This window comes from Ambystoma mexicanum, chromosome 6p (genome assembly GCF_040938575.1).
Source record: "Ambystoma mexicanum isolate Mex_15411 chromosome 6p, UKY_AmexF1_1, whole genome shotgun sequence".
NCBI classification, from domain to species: Eukaryota; Metazoa; Chordata; class Amphibia; order Caudata; family Ambystomatidae; genus Ambystoma; species Ambystoma mexicanum.
The window spans coordinates 61,230,068-61,253,933 of NC_090935.1; the positions used below are offsets into that span (position 1 = coordinate 61,230,068).

At 45.2% G+C, this 23,866-nt stretch overlaps 1 protein-coding gene across 2 annotated transcripts in view; it reads left to right on the forward strand.

Moving 5' to 3' along the window:
- Window positions 1–23,866, forward strand: part of LOC138511211 (uncharacterized HIT-like protein Synpcc7942_1390) — a 178,300-nt gene that overhangs the window by 77,313 nt on the left and 77,121 nt on the right. For both annotated transcript variants that reach the window (XM_069626737.1, XM_069626738.1), the window contains one exon: window positions 226–384. In XM_069626737.1, the coding sequence (XP_069482838.1) occupies window positions 226–384 (159 nt within the window). The remainder of the gene's footprint in view (window positions 1–225; window positions 385–23,866) is intronic.

Below are 23,866 nucleotides of genomic sequence, written 5' to 3' on the forward strand. Positions count from 1 at the left end.
TTTATGTACCTGTTGTAAATAACAGAAAGCAATTGGTCGAGATTTCATCTGCACTCCACTGCTGTGCTATTTTAAAGTGTCTAGAAGTAGGAATTCTCAACTTACTGTGAACTCACTTGTACAATGGTTCTTTGGTGTAGTTTCCATGTGTTTCTTGTGTGGAAATGCTTTTGAGTGAAGTTTGCCTTAATTTCTCACTACAATTTTTCTGTTTTTCCCCGCTAGCATTGTTACTCTGCGGCCACTGGGGGCAGCCGTGATGAGGTGCTAAAGGCCCAGCAGGTGGACGAAGCCAGAAAGAAATATGCGTCAAATTCACCAACCATCTTCTCCAAAATCATCGATCGGAGCATCCCTGCGGAGATTGTGCATGAAGATGAAAAGGTGGCCTGTGACCTGGGGTTGGGGGTTCATCATTCTGGAAGGGAGAGGGGCAGAGTGCTGGATGCATTGAGGACAGTGCGTTAACATACATTGCTGTGGTAATCCAACATTGTGTAAATGGTGAGACACAAGGGAGGGCTAGACCTAATGACGTCACAGGGAGCAACATTACTATTTGACACTACAGTGCATCATGGGAAGTGTTCCAAGAGACATACAACATGGAGAATCACCATAAATTAGGCTTTTTTTTAATGGGGTACACTGTGAACTTCAACAGACCTCAGGTTTTGCCAGATGAGCAAATCATTTTACATCACTGTGCCTGGAGATCACAGACTTTGGTTAAGTGGTGAAGCCGGGATTTGAGTTCAGTCTCCACATACCTTATCAGATCTAGGTTGCCAAAATATGTACTCATATTTTGTTTTGAAGTATACTCTGTTTCATAGAGAGGTTGTGAAAAATCCACATGTCATTATAAACCAACATGTCCAATATATCACAGGGCCTGCAGTAGCGCCATGTAGTTATGGTTAAGTTGCTAAACTCATAGGAAGAGCACCTTTTGGGCAGCTTATAACTTTGCTCCCCCTGGACAAATCCTTACCCCACTTTGAATTTTTTTGACAAGTTTGGTGAGATTTCATCCATCAAAGGGGGGCGGGGGCATGGTTGTAAGGGGGTGCCCCATTTTGTTTTCCCATAGATGCAATGGAAACAAATGTTTGCTCTAGGCTACAGCCCAAACCGCTGGACAGATTTTCACCACATTTGTGGTACGAGCATGCTTCTGTAAATTTGCTGTCAATCCGCCCAGTATTTTCTTATAAATGGCCAATAAGTAGGTCAAGAAATGTGTGATATCTGGGCCCAGTCTTCTTCCCTATTCGGGTCCGCAGATTCCTCCTCCCCACCAGGCCAATAGGGGTCTGGTGTGATGTCCGCGGACATCGTACGTGCCCGGTGATTGGATGCAAAAAAGCGTGAGATACGTCATTTTTCTTTAAACAATCGCCATGTTGGTCCCGTGGTCATCGGCTGGTGTCCACGGATAGCGTGGTGGGGGTACAGTCGTCTAAACACATTTAGGGTTATTTGGTGGACGAAAGAGGGGCTGGAAAGAGTGGGGGAGTGGAATAAAGATGATATGGAGATGTTGTACAAGGTAAAAAAGTGGGTGCATGTGCCGCCCTGTTCGCAGACACCGCAGTAGTCCGTGGACAACGCTGTAAACGAACCGTTTGGAAAACACATTTGTGGTATTTGATGGCTGAAAGAGGGCATGGAAAGGGTGGGGGAGTGGAACATAGATGATATGGAGCTGTTTATACGTGAAAACGGGGTGTGCAGGTGCAGCCGAGTCTGTGGACAGTTCTTACTAACCGCAGACATTATATGGATGGCAGAGTGTTCTGGGTGAGTTTTGCTATTTGCCCATGCCCCCAAAAATCTAGCCACTGACAACACATAGTATAATAATCTGTGTATAGTAATTATAGGTAATGTAGGGGGTGTACAGTATTTGTAATATGGTGGAGTGATATAATTAAAGTGTATATGGTATTTATGATTGTAGTACAATTGAGGACAGTACTCCTTGATGTCTCGTCCGCCTTTCACACAGTCAACCATTGTTTCCTCATTAAACGGTTATATGATACCGTTAGCCTGGCCTGGGCACTGGACTGGCTGATTTGTTTTCCTCACTAACCACCCTTCCCAGCTGCATCTGGTCTGTTTGTACTGCACTACCTCACTGTGTACTCGCAGAGTACCCCAGGGTGTTATCCTATGATTGTGGCTCATCCATATCTATTTCGTCCCTCTGGCTCACCTGATGTCTTTCTTCTTTTCTCATTTCCAGTGTTATGCTAGTGACACACAGCTTTCCTTAAACTTCCCTGAACTCGTTTGTTTTCCTTGTTTTTTTATCGCTGATTGTGTGACTGCCATTGAAGCATCGTGTGCGGGTAACAATCTCTGTGTCAAAGACAGTAAGACAGAGATCTTTGTTATCATGACACCTGTACCCTGCTTTTTTGCTGCCCTGTGGCTGCTGTCTTTGGGCCCTCTAGACTCACGATTCTGTGAGGCCAAAAACCTGGGGGTTATCTTTAAGTCCTTTATCTCCTTTACTCCTTACATTTTGGAGATTTTAAAGAAAGTGCATGGTTTGAACCTAACCTCCATAAAGGCACTATACCGTTCCTTACCTTCCCCCAGAAGCTCAACGTCTGTAGAGCCCTGGCCCTGTGTAGGCTGGACTACTGCAACAGCCTCTTCCTTAACCTCCCAATTTGTTGTCTATACTCCCTTCGGCTAATGTAGAATAGGGCTGCAAGACTTATCCTTGGCCTGAAGCCCAGGGATCGTATTGCTGCAGCTATAAAATGTGTACATTGGCTCCTGCTAATTGCAAGGACTATAATATGTCCAACTTTGTTTCCCTAAATACTTCCCTGCTAGACCCCTCTGCTGCTGTAACACCAATACTCTGCTTGTTAAATGCCTTTTGAAACAGAGAGCGGGAGGCATGTCTCGGTCTTCGGCCGGTGCCTCTATTTGGAACAACCTTCCTGCTCCTTTTATAATTGAGCTGGTCTTCCTTAAGTTTTGAAAACATCTGAAAGCTCTGCTTTTGTGTTCCTGTTTTACTTAATCCCTTCCCTGCTAACTCCTACCACTGCCACTGATGCTGGTGCCTTGGTCCCTGATAAGCATAACGAGTTCCAAGCCTGTATCTGGTCAACACAAGCAAACCCCTCCACCCTTCAGCACTGCCCTTGCGGGTGTACTGCCTGGCAGCTGTGTACCAAACCCTTGGGTTTCTTTTGCCCCAGCAGGTAGTTAGTGGCTTCCCACTTTGGCATGTCTTGACACTTTACTTCTGGGCTTCTATGAGCACTTGGTAAACCCTGCTCCTCTTTCCATTCATGCAATTCTTTTCTGCACAATACCATATGTGCATTTATAGCAGCACTGTGTATAATTGTTTGGGATAAGCAAGGGAAATGCATATGGAAAAGATTTGTACAACATTTTTAAGTGGCAGTTGGTGTGTGGAAGTTTAATATGCCAATAGGTTTATCTGTAGAGTTTTTTTTAAACTCATGGGTGGATATATTTGTTTCTGTTTCAAATCAGGCAATGAAGGAGTGCTAAAAACATAACAGTAAAAAGGATAGAAGGGCTGTCTTGTGCGATGGTGTGCACGTGCAATCTGTTTTTTTGTAATAAAGCATGGCCTAGAGAGGGAACTGCAGAGACCGCGGATAGGCATGAAGTTCCATGGATTATGGTCATTGTTGTATGCTACAGAAAAGTATTTGGGACCGAAAATAGTTTGTATTTTTTTTCTCTAGTATACAATTGCCCATTATTTCCATTAGCATAGTAGACAATGTTGATGGGAATGTTGGAGAATCTAATTGAGTCCAACTACTTTACTGAAAAATGTAAAGTGGATTGAGTCTATAAGCATACATTGTTTGTACTTCTGCTTTCTAACTGTGAAGTGTGGTTCCTAAAGGAACCTTTTTTGGTGTTTTTTTATTTTAAATATTTTATTTCAGGAAGTAAAGTGGGGAGGGCAATATGGGAAGGGGCAGCAAGCACAGATATGGAGGGGCAGGTGAACAGGGGAAGATTTTGGACGTGCATTAAATGTAAGGTAGGGGGCTGTATTTCCCATACTCCTTGATTACAGCCTCGAAAGCCTTTTCGAAACTGCTCTCCCCTGCAGAGTGGTGTGTTGCAGTATATACAGAGTACAGTTTTCTTTGAATGATATTGATCAACAGCCTGTTTCATAGCTTGCAAGGTAGCTGGTGGGATTTTGTGTCCCACAGAAGTAGTCTCTGTGTCGAGGCAGTATTGGTTGAGTAAGATGAGGAAGGGGAAGACGGCCTACTACTTCTTGAGAAAGGAACAACCTTTCTGAGAGCATCCTGGTGGTTGGATTTGGTGTGGCGGCGTATGGAGGTGGTCTCATAGGAGTACTGGCCAGGTTGTCCACGACTGAGTACTCAGTGCATTTTACCTTAGTAGCTTTAGCATTTCGTACACCGCCAACGGTGTTAAAGAACTTCCACACCCATGATTCTCTACCTCATCTTCCTGATCCCCTTAATTGTTTTCTGAATTACTGTGCTTCTTCCGTTGTATAGGCCCTTCTGCCGGTGGTAGTGGTGGCTCCTAGGAAGAAAGGATAGCAATAGCCGATGCCATTTTTGAAGATTAATAGCAGTTCTGATAATATTCTTCCAAGCATGTGCTGTGTCCTATATTGCAAATGGATAATCGATAAGAATAGGTGTAGGAGCTATGGAAGGGCACATTTTCAGGTTTAAACTTCCTTGATCAAATGGAAATACAGTTTCATACTGTTTGCGAAGCACAGACCGGTTCGCACACTGCAGATGCGTTCACGAACACGTCATAATAGCGTGCGCGCGCCTGTTCACTTGACACTGTCCGGAAAGTCTGTGATGACGTTAGATGTTCGGGAACATCGACGAACACAAAAACGGTGGGAAAAGTTGCAAAAAATACATAGAAGTGTTTCAAATGTTGCTAGGGAGTGGGGAATGCCACAGTTTTAAGCTAAACACTTGGCTGAAAATTCTCTAGGAACATATCTGATAGACCCACCAGATCCTTCTACTCTCAGTGACTCAACATCCCCAAGTTCAAACTTAAAACTGCAGGTGGATCCAGCTTCCCTGTGTTAGCAGCTAAGTGCTGGAATTCTCTCCCCCCAACCATCAGAGCCGAACCATCTTTCTGGACTTTCAGATCTAAAGTGAAAAACTGGCTCTTTGCCAAGCAACACTAAGTTCCACTCCCACCGCCCTCTGATCTACATCTGCTTGTTACCCTAATACAGTCCTGTCTCTTCGACCACCTCTGTATCTCTGTTGACTATCTTGCATCCTTGTTCCAAGGACAAATTGTGACTTGCTCTTAGCTAACCTAGCACTTCGGCATTTCGTACTGTGTATGTTTTTATCAGATGCTGGCATGTTGCTCAATCTGTAACCGACGCCAACAAGCCATGTGTCTGCTGTTCATATCTATATTCGCCTGTAACTATTTCCTATGCTCAAGCGCCCAGATACCTCAGGCTTAGGAGCGCTCTACAAATAATAAACTAAACTAAACAACGTTCTACATCGGCCAAAAATGTGGCTATCTTGGGGATAAGTATGATGTTTGTTGTTTGGAAGTTGTAGCAAATTAGGGTGCACTGGTAAAACCACATGCAATTCAGTGAAAAATCTTTGTTAAAGGGACATTATGGTTAAATTGTTAAAAACGTATGAAATTAAGTGAAAAAATGTCGTTAAATGAACATTATGCTAAGCAACCATAACTCGCGCCACCACCGTGGCCTGCTAACACTAACACCCAGGACATCAAAGATGACATCTACACTCTCCCCTCAGATCTCTTGGTCCTCCTGCTCCTTCTGTTCCTCCACTAACCTCACCCCAACACCTTTCATTGCAGAGGGACTCTGATATCCATCCCAGTCCTGCCTAGAAGCTTCTCCCAGTACCCAATGGCTAACTGAGTCTGCTGCTTCTTTGGGCTTCTCTTCACTTCTGAGTCGGGGCTTTCCCTGGAAGTCTTCATAAGGGCGCCCCACCCCCTTTCCAGTCTCCAGTCAGCAATGCGGTTGCTGCAGTGATTTGTTCTTGGGTTCTGTCCTGTGCTTGGTGAGTCACTGTTTAAACAGGGGTTGGGGAGTGTTCCTGGGCCTCCCCTATTCTTATGCAGTCCCTTGACAGTTCCAGTTTGTGCCACCATACCTCAGTAGCTAGTCTGAGTGGTTTGTGGAGTGGGCGTATGCCTTGTCCGTTCCCATCTGATAAACCAGTGCATTCCTCCTGTTGCAGGCTGCGTCTTGTCCATTGGGCCCAGGTGCAATGTGGTACTTGTAGTCTTCTGGATGGACCATCTGGGCAGAACAGAAATTGATAATTGGTCACGGAAAGAAGTACCAATACACAGAAATGGGTCTACGCATGCCGGAGACAGGGGCTCCCTTCAACTGCCTCACACCACCACTGGGGTGGGCGTGGCTCTGGTGTTTTCATGGTAGGCCACCTACGCCCGGTTGGGAGGGTTCCATGTCGCCCATGACACAATCAGACCCATGACCCGGTCATGAAGGCCTCCTCGCCCAAACATTACACTTTTAGGGTGATGTGTAGGAGACAACGGTCACTACAATAATCCCCCACTAATAAAGAGTTTTCCACTTATCTGCTCAGCTCATAATAAAGAGAATGTTAAAAAGGGTATTGGCGAGGCTCCAGTTGTCGTCCCTGCTGAATTTGCTTGGGAGCGGTATCTGGCAACCTGTTTTATAGGCATGTTAAGTAGTATTTGTATTGCGCCTGCTGCCATTGGTATGGCGTTGAAGCGATGTGAGGATGAACACCCTTTGGAAGACCATAGTCTGTGATTGTAAGGTAATGAAAGGGAGTGGTAAAATGTGTGTGTGCATTTATAGCCAGAACAAAGGTAGGTGGATAATGGCTGGGTCTCTAACAGCAGCCCATATTACAAAGGCCTGAGGACGTGTTCTGTGTTAAATTGTCAGAGTCAAGCTATGTGGACAGCTAGACCGAAATTTCTGTGGGACTCTATGGGTCATAGCGCTTGGGGATCGAGGGTGATGTATGTTTAGGGCAAGGTATAGTCAAATTGCGTGTATGTGTATGGTGTGCAGCTATGTGAACAGCTGGACTGAATTTATCATGGGACTCGGTTGTATTTTGTGGGACGCAGCGCACGAGTGTCCGGTGAAGAAGAGGCATGTGAGCCATCCATGGTCTGAGGCCTGCATCAGCCCTGCTCTAGATTCCCGGTGATTACTCCTGAATCTACCTGTGCTTGGACCATTGTTCATGCTCTGACTCACACTTGCACTCTCTACACGCAGTCCACTTGCAGCGGTTTGCTGCTGGTCTGAGATACCGGAGCTGGGAGGGTGCAGGTCACGAGAGAGGATAGGGAAGTGGGATGCTACACCCGCAGTCCATGTAGGTTTGCACAGTTTGTTTTTCTTGTGGATTTGGAAAAAGAATTTGGGTTTATGTCATGCATGGATTCAATAATACAATTATTCAGATATGAAGTTGAGATGTTTTATTTGCAGATTTCATTAATTTGGCTAGTGATGGACTGTAGGCAGCTAGACTAAGGGCGGGCGGGGAGTTGGCCTACCCCTCAATCGCACGTGGTCTCTCACCTCCCTAGCGGAGGCTTTCCTACATCTCGGCAGATTGTGACGCAAACTATGATAGGTAAACTACTGTATAGTTCTATCCTGGTCTACAGATGTGGGTCTAAATGGTGTAGCCTTATCCATCTTGCTCCTTTCAAGACTTTCTAAAGAATCCCTACTCTGATGAAGTCCAACAATATAACAGATGATAATCAAGATGTTGCCTTCACCCACACACACGCACACTCCCGCCCTGTCTCTCATGTTCCTGATCTTGCCCCGCCTCTCTCTGTATCGCCCTCCTGTCTCTCGCTCACTCTGTCCGACTGATCTGGCTCCTCCTGTTCCCTACTGTTGCTCTACACCTGTCTCTATGATCTTCTCACACTACTCTCTTCTTTCTCACCCCCCTACTGCTTCCACGTCTCTTTTCATCACTGTGAGGCGTCAGAAATGAGAGTCAGCCACAGGTTTGCGATGTTTTTGGCTAAACATTTTTATTGGAAATAGAAGGGGTTGAAAAACGACCTCTTAAAACCATGTTCTAGAGCAATTTCCCTACGTAAACAAAAACTAAGGCTGTGGGATGTCGAAAACCAAACTCCCGTGTTCATTGTTCTGTTCCATCCCTCACACTACAAATGTAGTTCTAAGACGAAAAAGAGAAGTGGCTTTAACCCCAAGTCGTTTGTAAAAAGTGTTCATAAAGAAAGGATAAATGAGTTAAACAAACTGTTTCTTCAAGGATACAGTTCTGGTTCCAGAGGGCTCCCTTCCCCTGGATTCTTCTTTACTCTTTGCGTTTTTCATACACCATAGTTCTTTGGGCCTCTTCTTGCCAAGTGCAACACAAAACGTGTTTGACTTCACAGTTTCTTTCAAGAACCTTACTTGGCCAAGTGCAATCCTTGCACATTAAACTTAATACTTTTCAATTGCCTGGTATGTTCTCCTGCCAGAACATCTGTTTTACATACTTGACATTGCCCGGTGTTCTCTCCTGCCAGGACCTCCGATTCATACTCTTGAGACTGCCTGGTGTACTCTCCTGCCAGGACATTTGATTCACTCCACACATTTGAGGCTGCCTAGTATACTCTCTCATGGCAAATTTTAAATTCTGTGCTAATTCCTTTCAACCTTAGAGGTCCCCAGCTCTTTTGCTGGACTTAGGGCTTGTGATTTCTTTCTTCCTGAGTGAGTGGGACCTTCACTCCCTCATGTATTTTACCTGACTAGGAATTTTGGTTTTTACTGTTTTATGGAGTCTGACAAACTCCATAGGCATCTTCTTTTTGTATAGTGCTTCTCTTAATGTTTAATTACATGTTCTTGGGTGAACTACAGTTCCCAAGAATAGTAAGATGATCCCTGTCTTACTTAACTTTTTTTGTGGTACCAGCACACACCACCCTATGTGGAGTGCTACGGGGTTACTTAGTAATTCCCTATCCCACTTCTCATGTAACATTTTTTGTTACACTAACATACTTTAAATGGCTGGTGGCAGTGGTTTACTTTTACTACCAGTGTGCATTTCTACCACAGGCTGAACCCCCTGCTGGCACCCATGGGTGACAATTTTTTCCAAACTGGCCCTTGTCTTCTTTCTTGGCCATTTTCTGTTTGTTAGTTCTTTCTTTGCTTTTACTCTGTTCGTTGAAACCAGTTTGAGCCCTTAGTGTGTTTTGCCTTTGGTGGGCTTCAGCCCTGAAGCCCGCCCAGGCTCCAGTGTGTCAAACAGATAATTTACACAAGACTAATGTTCTAATAACTAAATCCTTTTTCACAGTAAAATAAATCTACTTATTTTTTAAATTACTGAAGTTCGCTTGATTTTTACCTTGTTCAGTTTATATCTTCAAATTATGAAATCTTATTATTCTCCAGACCAGGAAGTTCTCTCGATTTTCTCTGGAGCTCAAAGTTCTTTGACCTTCACTTGCAGATGGCTGAATGAATCTCAGTCAGGATTCCAAACCACCTGCAGCAAACTACCTCCCTGCTGCAGGCCAACCAATCAGCTCGAAGAAGCACCTCCACCATCTTTAGCTGGGATCGCATCTATCTGCTAAATTAGAAAAATGAAGGAGAACTAGGCCTTGAATATTATTTCCAGAGAAAATGACATTTTCACATTTCTGCCTTCTTCCTGCAACTCCCCACCCCTCCATTGCACCTCCTAGGTCCCTTCCTAGCCTGCAGCCTATAGGGGAACCTGACACACGGTGGAGTAAGAATACAGGTGCAAACCATAAAATCTTGTCTGTTTGTATTCTTACTAGCCGGTAGGCAGCTATAAATGCATGGACGCACACATGCAGGGGCTCGTGGGCCTGGCTGTCTCTCCGAGCTCTGCTTGGACTTTTCCTCGGAGTCCCTAGTCCTCGTCTTGCCCTCGCACATCCTGCCACACACACGCGCTTCGTGCACACGTGACGGGTCACGTGGCCTGCATTCTTCTACTGCGATCATTGTGAACTGATCTGTATGGTTTATAGGCAGACATTTTGAAGTTGCACACACACTCTGCACTCTGTTCAGGCAGCATTTCTACTATAGTCTTAACTTTTACTTTATAGGTTTTCGAGTACTGTTTTCTTTCTCGTCACCATACGCTTTGTGCTAAGTTTGTAATGTCCATGCTTTCTTACTGGTTATCAATTGCACTAGGGTGTTATGTTGTAAAGTAGGCTCTTACCTTAAGTCCACAAACCAGCTGTGAAGCCACGTAGTTTAGTCCAGGAAGCTTTATTGTACATATCCATTTGTATAGGCTCTAGTTACATGCATTATGTACATCACAGGTTAATGTAGACACAAGTGGACTTTGTGGGAAGAGACCCACTGGCCATCCTTCGACTCCCAGCTCAGGCCCGCAACTGACATTCATGGAACACTCACACACACATTCACTCAACATTCTCCTGAGCTGTCTATCATGCATACATCAACATTCCATCAGCGTGCACTCCTGGACAGTGATACAATAAAGTACTGACTTACAGTACAACATAGGGCCATATTATTTTAAGCTCAATCAGTCATTCTATGCGTTCATATAGTGCTTTAGACATGTATGCATATTTTGCTTTTGGCAAACATGGATGTTGTTAACTGGTGCCAATAGCAATGCAAAATGTTACCTTACTTTTGATTACCATCTTTCAATTTCCTGTTACCACAACTAGTGGCGCAATCCTCACTGGTCTCCACATCCGTTACACATATTGGCCTACACACACGCCTTCCTCTTTTTGCACATCAATTTACTTGCATGTATGCATTTGAGCTCCGTTCAGGTGCGCACATGCACACACCTGTATCCATCAAGTATAGAGTCCACGAGCCTCCACTTTAGACAATCTCCATTGACACCACTTTGGGTGTGGGCAGTCTAAGAGTGATAATATGGTCTTGGCATTATTCTGCTAACTTGGGTTTCCCGGTTCTTATAGCTTGCCCTATTGGGTCACCATTCATCCTGGCTTCCTACTTTAAGGCACTATCCACTTCTTCCATTCATTTTATTGACAGCACTCCACTTTATACCTAATGCGGGTCAGCATGGCACCAGCATGGCACCTGAATTGCCTCCATGTACAACTGATTGCAGATATTTTATTTTGTACAAATAAGTATCTGATTACTTTATCCATTGCAGTGTTATAGCGACACATTGCCCAGATGCTGCCTATTTTGGTGCACAGTGGCCTGAAATGTGATGCATTCATGCATTGTGTGACGAGGCAGCCGTTACAAAGGTGGGTGCCTGCCACAGTGGACCTCTAGGAATCCCCACGAGGGAGCACCAGGGCCTCAGGGGTCAGAAAAGCCCTTGTGAATGGATGCCCATCGGCTTGAGAAAGCGGGAAGTTCCCTCCAGTAAGCCTCAGTTTCTCGAAGTTAGAAAGATCTCTTTTTTCGCTTTAAGCGAATAAAAAGGCAAAACATTGCAACAACCAGCCCAACGATACAGATAAGGGGTGTAACAGACACTTTTACTCACTATAAATGTGCACATTTTCAAAAGGAACTAGAAAAATCCTATCCCACCCAAAATAGGAAACAGACACCTGTTTTGACTCACACAGGGCAGTGACAAAGTGCTGTAGGGATGAATTCCTGTTGAGAGGATTAGTGAGAGGAGCGTGGAGTGGTATAGACACAGCCCTCGAAAAATCATAAAGAGCCTGTTAGACCTGAAAGACGAGGAACTGAGGTCATCTACTCGACCTAAGAGAAATGCACTCGACCCAGGAATTGGATGTCTGTGAGGTTGCGACGGCTATCGCCCAGGTCAGATCACCCAGTGACTGTCCGAGGGCTCATGTTACCACCCAAAGACCTGGATCCCCTGTTCCACTGGAAGGGTTTCTGACCCGACATTCTAGGCCCCGTCCAACAAGACATGCTCGTGATGCGGTTAATCCATATTTAATGTCTAGGACGAGTGATCAATCTGTATCCCGTACGCTTCCCCATGGTGACGTGCAGCTATCTTTGCCCCTTGTAGGATCCGGTGTCACTCCGTAACAGAGCTGGGCGTAGATGGTGTAGCGCAGCTCACAGGAGGGTACGCCCCTAGGGGGAGGGTCAAGGTCTGCTGGGACACCAGACGTTGCGCGGTGTCCAGCGAAACCGTTGATTGGCCTGGGGTCGGGGCAGGACCAATTGATTACAGGGACGCTGATGTTTGCTTTTCTCCCTTTTTGACTCAACTTGAACCGAAAAGGACAGAGAGCATTACGAGGAAGAGAACAAAGGGTTTCACTGGGCTTACCAGAGTGCCGCTGCTGAGAGCAAAAAGATTGCTTTCATCCTGGAGACCACGGAAGCAGAACCCCAGTGAGCAACACAGACTATTGTGTTCTGCATTCAGTGTGACTGTTTATAAACCTGAGTAAAGGATATTTGCTTTAAGGCAACTAGCGTCCAACCTGAGTCTTTACAGAGTTGGCAGCGGTGGGATAAGGCAACACCCCCCCCACTTATATAGACCATTATCAAGACGCTGGCAGAAGGCCAGCAACAACTACAACAGCTGCTCCAGGTCCAAGGACACCAAGTGCAGGCAGATTGCCAAGTGCTACAGCAAGTGTTGCAGATACAAGGAGCAGCTCGGTGACCCGCCGATCGATGGGGTACTATCTTGCCCCCCTTCTTACTGGAGTGATGCAAGGGGCTTATCAAGCCGCCAACCCAACCATAGATATGCCCTATGTAGATTTAAAGAAAACCATATTGGAAAGACTGGGTATGGACGAAGAAATCTACTGACTGCAATACAGAGAAACCTGCTTGAAACCCGGTGAGAGCCCACGTCAGCTTTTCTATAGAATCCAAGATCTTGCTGAGAAGTGGCTCTAGACTAGTACTGCCACTATTGCACAAATAAGGGACAAGGTCCTACTGGAACAGTTTCTGGAGGCTCTACCAGGACCCATCCAGAGATGGGTACGTCAACACCACCATCTTTCACTATCTGAAATCATTGATGTAGCCACAGCTTATCAAAAGGCCGGTCTACCCAGAGATTTTGCAGCCACTCCGAGGACACCCTACAACGAAGCGAGAACCAGCCGAACCGGCCCTCCACGGTGGACACAGAGCGAGCCCAAGCCACAGCCCGATAACCGAGTCTCTCTCGGAGGTCCCACATCAAGACCACAACAGCCACAGTGTTTTGAATGCAGCAAATGGGGGCACAGTGCTCGTTTTTGTGCTAAGAAGGTCAAGGTCAAACCCATGGAAATTGGCGCTCTACACACCCAGGAATATCGCTGAAAGTGCCTCACTTACACCATTGAAGTCATAGTCTACGAAACCCCTGCATAGGCGATGATACACAGCGACAGTCGACAGACCGCAATTCTACACCAAGTAAGTGATAAGTGGAATAATATATATAAAGCAATACCAGTGAAGTGTGTGGATGGTGACATTCAAACATATCCCTCCAGGGACATCCCATTGGGGCTGGACAAATCATGTCTTGAACACTTTTCTTTTCTATAAAATTGTTTCCCACACTATTTGTATTTAGAGGTAAGGATTGGCAATAGGTTTATTAGTATAGGTCCTTTTTATTTTGACAAGACACCAGTAGGACTGCGTTATTATTATTTGATGGTCGTAGCTTCCTCCCATCTTTAGATTTAGGGCAGCAGTGCGCTCTACAAATTCAAATAAATAAAACAAATAAATAACATGAGCCTGCAGTTGCCGGCGCTGCAATAAAAACGTACTGGATGGATAGGGAAATAGGCAATCGGACCCCTCAGTTCTTCGAGCACAGAAAATGGCAGTAGCTGAGCAGACCACCTGCCCGCCCCCACCCCCAGCCCATTAACGCCCAGTGAACTATGGAGAAGTGATCCCGCCATCAAGCAACCTGTAACAAAATAATGTGCACGCTGCTGCCACCCAGTGGGCACCCAGGACAGCACAACACATGAACTGAACATTGCAAAGCAGCATCCAAGAACAGTAGCTAGCCAGGGGTGCCCAATACATTGAAATTAATACTCGCCCCCTCATAAAACACCCCCTCCATAGCAAGGGGATTTAGCGAGGCCTGAGACAGAGCGATTGCGTGAGTTACTGTTTAAGAAGGGCACCAGCTTGGCGGGTGTAACTCAGAGGCCTAGACAAGGTAGGGCCTGAGCGGGCAAGGCCCACCCAAAATCTGTAAATGCGGTGCTGTGTGGGCATCTACAGATGTTAATGTCACTGCGGTGGGCCCAACTACACTAGCTTCAGCCCCCACTTGCGAGATAATCCTGGCTACGCCCCTGGTGTAACTAGGGGGTAGAGCCTGTGAAGTAAGGCGGCGAGCAGATCAGATGAGAGTAAGGGGGCTCCCTGATTTGGGAGGGCAACGTGTGGCAGCATTGGGGAACTAGGAGGAAACACAGAACTACAGAGCGAGGAAGAGTCTGTCTGGGAAAAGAGAAGCAGGACACCTGCCAATTGGAGAAGGGTGCCAGGCAGTGCCTTAGGTGGCACTGAAAAATGAGCCGGGGCTCATAAAGGGGGCGTGGCCTAATGGCAGGGGTCGCGTGTGGGCTTGTTAGGCCACACCCCCTGACGAGCCCCGGCAGCTTTTTGTAGAGGTCAGCACCCTATCCACATGGGGGTGGAAGGTGCTGACCTCTGCATTTGTTTTCTAAAGGCTTGCTTTGCAGGGGACGGCGCCTCACCTTTTCAGCCTTAATGGTGGCGCTGCCTCTCGCCAGCTGGGCAGGGGCAGAGTCATCATTAATTCATTTATTTATTTTTATTTATCAACTTGTTTTACGCAACCGGTACCCTGAGGCTTACAGGCGCAGACATGAAACATCATACGAGGCATAGATTACACAGCAGTGTAGGGGTATAGCAACCAGACGTGAACCATCAGATATTTAGGAGAAAAGAATCTTCTTTAATTTCTTCTTGAAATCTACGGTCGAGACAATATTTCTCAGGGCGGGATTCAAGACATTCAAAGCAAGGGGAGCTGCTATAGCAAAAGCTCTGTTCCATGCTTTATTAGTCTTGCACCGTAATGTGTTCAGCAGATTTGTGTTAGCTGATCTAACAGAACGAGTGCTAGATTTCTTTACGATGTCTTTCATTAAATAAGAAGGCATAAGACCACTCATACATTTGTGTGTGATAAGCAGGAGCCTAAAATGGACTCGTGCCTGAACGGGTAGCCAATGCATATTCCTTCTTGCCTCCGACACATGGTCTCTACGATGGAGTCCCTTGATGACCCTCACTGACCCATTCTGAACCACCTGAAGACGATGGAAATCTGTTGTGGTAATGCTTATGAGAAGGCTACCACAGCAATCCAGTTTTGAGCAGATTATGGCTCTTGCCAGGGTCTCAGTATTTTTACTGAGGCTAAGAAGATGAGGCCACTGGAAGCATAGGTCTTTTTTTCAAAATCCTGAAGCTCCCGCTCATTCACGGGAGCTTTAGTATTTGGAAAAAAAGGCCTCTGCTTCCAGCAGCCTCACGTTTCTCTATATAATGGTGGAGCCGGCCAACGGGAATCTCTTGCTTTAAGGGATGCCTCGCATGTGCCGGCGCCACCACTATGGATGAAAGAATGTTTTTTCTGAAATCTTAAGCTCTCGCACATGAGCGAGAGCTCCAGGCTTTACAATAAACAGCCTTGTCCTCTAGCGGCCGGGGCTGCCAGGGGAGATTAGTGAGCCCCGGCAGGCCCCGCCTCAGAACGAGATTTCTGAGCCTGCTGTGGCTCGGCCCTGGCTAGCACCGGCACACTTAAAGCCCTGGTGCCAGAGATGCCAGCTGAGATCTGATAGAATATTCAACAAGTGGTACAGGAGGAAAGTCTGAAAGAGCAGGAGCTCGTGGGGAAGACTTTGAGCAAGACACACCATAGAAGGAAAGTACTAGTGGGGGTCACTGCGAGGTATTGGTAGAGGAGAAAGGGGGAAACCAAAGGGCAGAAGAGAGAGGAGTAAAGAACATTTGGGACCAAGAGATGAAGGAGTGATCAAGACTATGGAGACTCCTTGGAGGGACCCCATTAGTCTAAGGGAGAGGAAAGAAGCGGGACGTGATTAGTGATAGCAAGGTTATACCTGCAAGAAAGAAAGAAAGAGCGGGAAAGGAGGAAGTATCACCCCGACCCACCATGGCCACCAAGAGCTCTCTGCAAGATTCACCCTGAACAAGCTGGGAGGGCACCTAATGGGCAAGGGTCTGGTAGGTCTCGGAAGCCTCCGTTTGCCTGAGAACTGAAGGAGAATGGCAGATGATGATACCGGGGACAGGGCATGAACCTGCAGTGCCAGCCACACCTCCTTACAGGTACAGTCTTCTACAATGACTTTTATAAGATAGTCTTGTTTGGCCACTGGAAGATTCTTTGTTGAACTTTGCACTTCTTGTAGACCTTAAAAAACAAAAAACTAAATTGTGGCAAGGAAACCCAAGCGCTCGTACACCAATGAAAGTAATTTTGCGAGACTGCAGCAGGTGAATGAATCGCATGGTTATGTTGCATGATACTCCAAAATGTATAAACATAATAGAGAAATATACATTCACACTGCGGACATGTCAATTTATTCCATGCCTCCTTGCATGTAATGTATTGAACTAAAGATCAGCCTAACACGTTTCGAGCCACTGCTCTTCTGAGGCTGAATTGAAACATCCCATAATTCATTGTTCAAGTATGTTGATACATAGGTAGAGATTAGGGGCACAAACCAAAGTACAGAAAGAGGGAAGCGGTTATAGACAAGCCAATGATCATGTACCAAGGTCATGTATATGTACACCACAGTTCAATGCGGTAATTTTTCACTGAATTAGGGTGTTCCCATACATTGTAAAGTTCAACAAAATTACAATTGTGGCAAGTATAATCACATAAGACATACAAACATGTATGGAAAAGGAGAAAAATAAAAGAAAACACTGGCCAATATTAGTATCCTTATTGACCATAGCTTGATAATTGCAATGCTATGTGTCACGTCAAATCTGACAAGTAGTGCATCCAATTGGCTACATTGTACCTTAAGTGCTCTTCTGTCCTGGCGTATATCTTTTCAAAGTAGGACAGTTGGTGATGCTCTTATTCAAAGATGCTCAAACGTCACACCATTCTATATGTCAGGTGAAGCATACAAGCTGGAGGTATATATATGAAGACTTACCAGTTGGCTTTAGCCGATATGGTACTACTTATTAATTTGATCACTGCAAACAATTAATGTATGTGTGTAAATTTGACTAGTATACTCAATATGTTCAGTCTCATAAATCTGTCAATGTAAATAAACGCACGGTTACCTATATCCCTTCGTCGACGCGGCAACAATTATTATCTGATGTACACCAATGCCTTCCCCAGAGAGTGAAAGTAACATTCAAATCGAATTCCAAAATGCACGATCGTCCGGCAACATGTGCAGCGGGAGACAAAGCAAAGAGAGAGACGACATGACCATGATCAGAGCGCTGCAGCACAATACCAACTAAGTAATTGCATAACCATCCTACCAACTATCAAGGGACCGTGTGAGAAAAGCCTTCCCTTACCTGGCCTTTCGGCAAACAATCTTGTTGTCGAGGAGCCGCAGCACCGTAACTGACCAGCATATATCCATGCTCTAATGCATAGCTCGTTAAGCCATGAAAATGCACTGCCGCTTGGATGACCGCCATCTTGGGTGAGTAGAAGATAGTGACCAAAGCCAGGCACATTTATCTAAATTTATATATAGTGTCATGCTGATCTATTGCGATGTAGCCGCTGTCTCACCATCTCAATACATACTTGTACCAGTGTCATTTATCAAATCGCGTGTTTTTGCTTGCCTTTACCTCGGGAGCATTATTCTTATACCAATTTTCGATTACCAAAGGTCTAGTTCTCTAAAGTCGATTGAGAAAATACTATTGATGTGAGTATGCATAACGTTCTTACATTCGGGAGAACATGATTGAAACACCTTCGTCTATAAAAACATGTTCGCTCCATACCCACTCAGGAGCGTTGTCTTATGGAATTATTATTGTGCACACTCCAAAACAATGTGTTCCTATTCAACAATGTCTGTTACAAACAGTTGATAGGGATAGCCATGGGAGCCAGTTTTGCACTAGCTATGGCAAACATATTTATGCACCACTTCAAACAAGAATTTGTATTTTCTAATCCATACTTCCTACCATTTATCCATGTTTTCTCACCCGGTCCCTTGATAGTTGGTAGGATGGTTATGCAATTACTTAGTTGGTATTGTGCTGCAGCGCTCTGATCATGGTCATGTCGTCTCTCTCTTTGATTTGTCTCCCGCTGCACATGTTGCCGGACGATCGTTCATTTTTTAATTCGATTTGAATGTTACTTTCACTCTCTGGGGAAGGCATTGGTGTACATCAGATAGTAATTGTTGCCGCGTCGACGAAGGGATATAGGTAACCGTGCGTTTATTTACATTGACAGATTTATGAGACTGAACCTATTGAGTATACTAGTCAAATTTACACACATACATTAATTGTTTGCAGTGATCAAATTAATAAGTAGTACCATATTGTCTAAAGCCAACTGGTAAGTCTTCATATATATACCTCCAGATTGTATGCTTCACCTGACATATAGAATGGTGTGACGTTTGAGCATCTTTGAATAAGAGCATCACCAACTGTCCTACTTTGAAAAGATATACGCCAGGACAGAAGAGCACTTAAGGTACAATGTAGCCAATTGGATGCACTACTTGTCAGATTTGACGTGACACATAGCATTGCAATTATCAAGCTATGGTCAATAAGGATACTAATATTGGCCAGTGTTTTCTTTTCCTTTTTCTCCTTTTCCATACATGTTTGTATGTCTTATGTGATTATACTTGCCACAATTGTAATTTTGTTGAACTTTACAATGTATGGGAACACCCTGATTCTGTGGAAGTCTTATCGCATTGACCTGTGGTGTACATATACATGACCTTGGTACATGATCATTGGCTTGTCTACAACCGCTTCCCTCTTTCTGTACTTTGTTTTGTGCCCCTAATCTCTGCCTATGTATCAACATACTTGAACAATGAATTGTGGGATGTTTCAATTCAGACTCAGAAGAGCAGTGGCTCGAAACTCGTGTTAGGCTGATCTTTAGTTCAATAAATTACATACAGGGAGGCATGGAATAAATTGATATGCGCGCAGTGTGAATGTATATTTCTGTATTCTTGTAGACCTTGTGTTACGAGGGCACCGGTTGGCGCAAGAGCCGAGAATGCCACTCGTGATTAGGAAACCAACTGCCCCTTTCCTCAGTTTGGGAGCATGTCCCAGCTTTTTATTTTTGGTCCCAATTATTATTCTGACGCTCTTCCTTATGTTTGAGAAACATCCTGACACATGATCTATATGATTGCAAATAAACACTGCCACCATAGTTGTTGATACAGCGCAATCTCAATGTCACCGGGCCTAGTAAGATCGCTGTCTCTGTCTTCCCTCAGTTTCCCCTCCCTTGCCTCGCCGCGCCTTGAAACACTTGCATATAGGCGCGTTATAAATGTCATATCATACAGGGTCAAAGTACAAAAATCACATCCATTCTCCGACCTGCCCGAGAGTAGGACTGACAGGAGCAGCCCTAAACAAACGAATAAAGTGCCAGGACCCGAAGAAGCCAGGTATTCAGGACTGCATCTCCCAACATGCATCAGGTTTACAGTTCCCAAACCGAGAGCGGATTCCAGTGTCTTTCAGGGATTCAGGGAGATGTACCTATGGGGAAACACTATCACAGAGATGTGCGTTATACCCTAACTAATGACAACCCCCTGCCCAGCAGAAGCGCTTGTGACAAAAATCAGTGTTGGCCATCCCCGCAGCTGCAGCATTTAAGAGACATACACAATGTTGCACAGGTGGGAGCTTACGAGAGGTTTTCCTGTCCCTTGGGATAGCCTTTCCAACATCAGGAACACGGAAAACAAGCGTCGGTGCTGGGGGATTTTTGGAATCCCCTTTTCTCCTTTCAGTTACACGTCTTGGACCCACTCGACCCCCACCCTGATTTTTGTGTCATCTCTGGGAACTTTGCTTTTCGGCCCCTCTCTAACTACACCAGGCCTCACTCCTCTGACAGTGCAGCTCGGGAAGTTATGCGTTGACTCGACGCGGCTGCTAGTTATGGGCGCGGGTGAAGCCGTCCTTGTTAGTTTGGTTTTGAGGGGGAGTTATTTTGGTAATCACTAGTCATTTCACTCCGCTGTCTTTACATTTGGGGTGGGATAAGACTCTCCTCACGTTTGCATTTCAAAATACTGGGCTTACACTTCATGCATTGTTAGCAAAAGGCACATGTAACTTTTTACAGAGCACCAACAGGCTTGGTGTTCATCTGGGATGGCATAATGCGTATCCCCCTTGGATATTTATCAGACCTGGGTGAACTCTTCTGTGCTGAGTCTCATTCTTGCCTCTTCATATCGCGCACCTCGATTGTATCCGGTTATGAGCTCATTATCTGTTCAACTGGCTCTGAATTGCACATAGCCGCAATGTCCACTAGATGTCGCTCTAGCCTTAAACATGCCCTTTCGTTTTTGGACTTGGGGAACACATGTAAGCCGGTGTCTGCATCCCTTCGAGCAAGTTCTCTTGGGTTGCTTAAAGTAACACTGTCCTGTCGGACGAAGAGCAAACTGCTCGTATTTGAGTCTGTTTGCATAGCCACCGTGTATTGCTCGCGTGACTCTGAAACGGAGGCGGACTCCCTGTGCTGGGTATTGACAGGGGCAGTGACTTGGATAGGGTTGAACATGCAATTTCCGTGATCTGTCCTACCCGAGCCACCTCCTACTGTCACACCTTTTTCCATATTTATTGCCCCAGCCAATCTATTATTTAAGCCACACCTTTCATCCTTTTGCCAGACTCATTCTTTCATCCATTTATGTTCCCTTTCTTTTTTTCTCTCATGTTTATTTACAATCATTTTCGAGGCGACATCTATTATATATTGTTGTACTGTCCACATTATAATTCCTTTTTTGCTTGCACTGAAAGGTCCCCTTCCCCCTCCATCCTTTTCCACTGCTCAGCCCTTTTCTCCTCACAGCCTTGGCCTGGAATGTTCTCTTTTCCTTTCCCCATGATGTGGGCCTGGCTGCATTTGTGCAGAAAACATCCTTCCCCTTTTCGCTCCTTTACTCACCCCTGTGTTTTGATGCCTGCGTTCGTGGGTTCTTTCAATGCTCACACCAGCAACAGGAGGGAGGGGCCTATTTATTTTTTTATTTATTTGCATTTATAAAGCGTGCAAACAGCCCAGAGGCATTGTGGCACTGTTACAAGGAGTCGGCTTAGTTAAGTTAGCACATACATGTGTTTAGAAATGCAGGATTAGTTTCATGGGTGATAATGCAGCACATGGTTACATATTGAGCCGCATATCATCATTACATATCAAGTGCATACAGTTGTTTATAGTCTAACAAACAGGAATGGCTGGAGCAAGGGCCTTGATAGTGGTGTGTGTGAGGTTTTAAGTAAATAGTCTAGTTTTGATGGCTTTGCGAAAAGCGAGATGTGAAGGTTGCTATGCTCGCATCTGATCATCACCCCACCCCCACACTCAAGGCAGGAGACCTCCGTACCATTCCACATGCAGTTTAGATTTTGCTCTTTCATTCACTGCTGCTCAACGCTGAGAAAAGATATTTTCTGGGCACTCGCCTCCATAATCTCCCTGTTTCTTTTCAACTGGTGTATGTAGTGCATGAACATATGTGAATGGCAGAGCCTTTACATTGGCCCACAGAGAACCTTAGCCGAATGAAGTACCAATTCTGCCCTAGATTTTTTTAATGTATGCATGAGTTTGGCATTGCACAACTGTTTATATATTTCTGAAGCTTATGGATCTGCTAAGAATCACTTTCCTTCAGGGGTGGACTGGGAGCCAATAGAGGCCCTGGAAGTAATTTTCAAAGTAGCCACATGTTACACATTTGCAACATGCCCAACCCTTTTCCTATGGGAACATTTGGAAATCCAACACAAAAGAAGCCCAGGGTGCAGAGGTCTACCGGGAAATCTCCCGAGATTCGTATAGGCCAGTCCAACCCTGCTTTCCCTGCATAGGCTGACATCTAGTGGTTGGTGCAGAGTATTAATGAATTATTTTAAATTTAAAAAGGAACGTCGACAGGGTGTGATTGTAAAACTATCCCTACTGTGACGTGTACTGGTCCTTCACGCGTCGAGGTCCTCAGATTTATTTTCCTCCATCATGCTTGTCACATTTTGCGTGGTTCCAATTTTTTGGAGTGTTTGCTTGTTGCAGAGCATTTTTCATTCGATTTAGTTTTATAATGTCCTTTCAGATTACTGTCTTCGGCGATCATGCTCAACACAACCTGCGGCTTTGGGTAGTGTCTTCTCAGCTCCCAGGGATTCAAAAGCCTCGCCAATGGTCTACAACTCTCTAGGCTTGGGCCTACGCAGAAGGGAGAGTGAGGGAAAATACGTAATACATTTTTAGAGAATGTTTCCTCACATTTACCCATAATAAGTTTTGCCTCCATGTCCCCCAGTATTAATGATGGAGAATACTCCTTTCAAATTCTGCCCATCTTGTAATCGCAAATTTCCCTGCAAGGCTACATATAGCGTGTCTAACAATTGTCTTCCAAGAGACCACCAGGAGACCAAATGTCGAGCATATAAACCTTTCAAACAGAATACGCTTAAGTCACCGGTCGAAGTGCTGGGAAGCCTACGCAATGCAAGCTGAGGCATCATCGGAATGACCCACTAGCGCAGAGGAATCCAAGGCACAACAGCACAGTTCCGGCTCCGTTAGTGATGCAGAGGAGACGTCCGATTGGGAACCAGAAGATTCTTGAGTGCCAGTCCCCAGCTCAGAATATAAAACATGTGGGCAGCAATCGGGGGCAGCGCATGGGAAGCCGCCGCAAACAAATCATGTTTTACATAAACACATCTCGCACTCACCACACAATGCGACACGCTCGTCAAAAAGCAGCACAACCCGTCCCCTCAGCTAGTGATTCGGCATCTAATAAAACCTCTGTGCTCAGTAGTTCTCTCTCGGTACATGTTCACAAAGGCCAAACATATGACGAGCAAAAATAGTTCTGTGCCCAAAATACCAAAATGTCCGCCACAGGGGTCGAAACAGACTGTTTCAGCACGTGTTCATACACCAAGGTGAGGGCACACAGGTCAACTAACACAAAGGGATTTTGCTCAAATACACATTACCTCAAACAGCGGGTATGTGTCCTTTCTGTTATCAGAGAAACACTGTAACACACAAAACAGAGTAAGGAACAAAAGCTTCACCGGAGCTATTTATTATATTGTGCAGTTAATGCAACCCTAACTCTTTCCCTACAGGGAGTACACTATACTAACCCTGCATGATGTTTCTAACCCTCAAAAGCGCTGATGCGCCGACTACCGGCAGGGAATACATGGGGACTGTTCTTGCCCTATGTCGAAACAATGAAAAACCTTTTCACAATGAACTTCCACAATAGATTTTATACATACAAATTTCATACAGCTATTGGTCATTACCCCAAACAATTAAAACCAAAGCAGTTACGGGAAAACCATTTCCCGGCTGCACCCTTGGATGAAACAGGCAGGTCACGTGGGACTCGGCGTCAAACACTCTGACAATTTAATTGCCCTCCGTGAGGTGTGTCTGGTTGA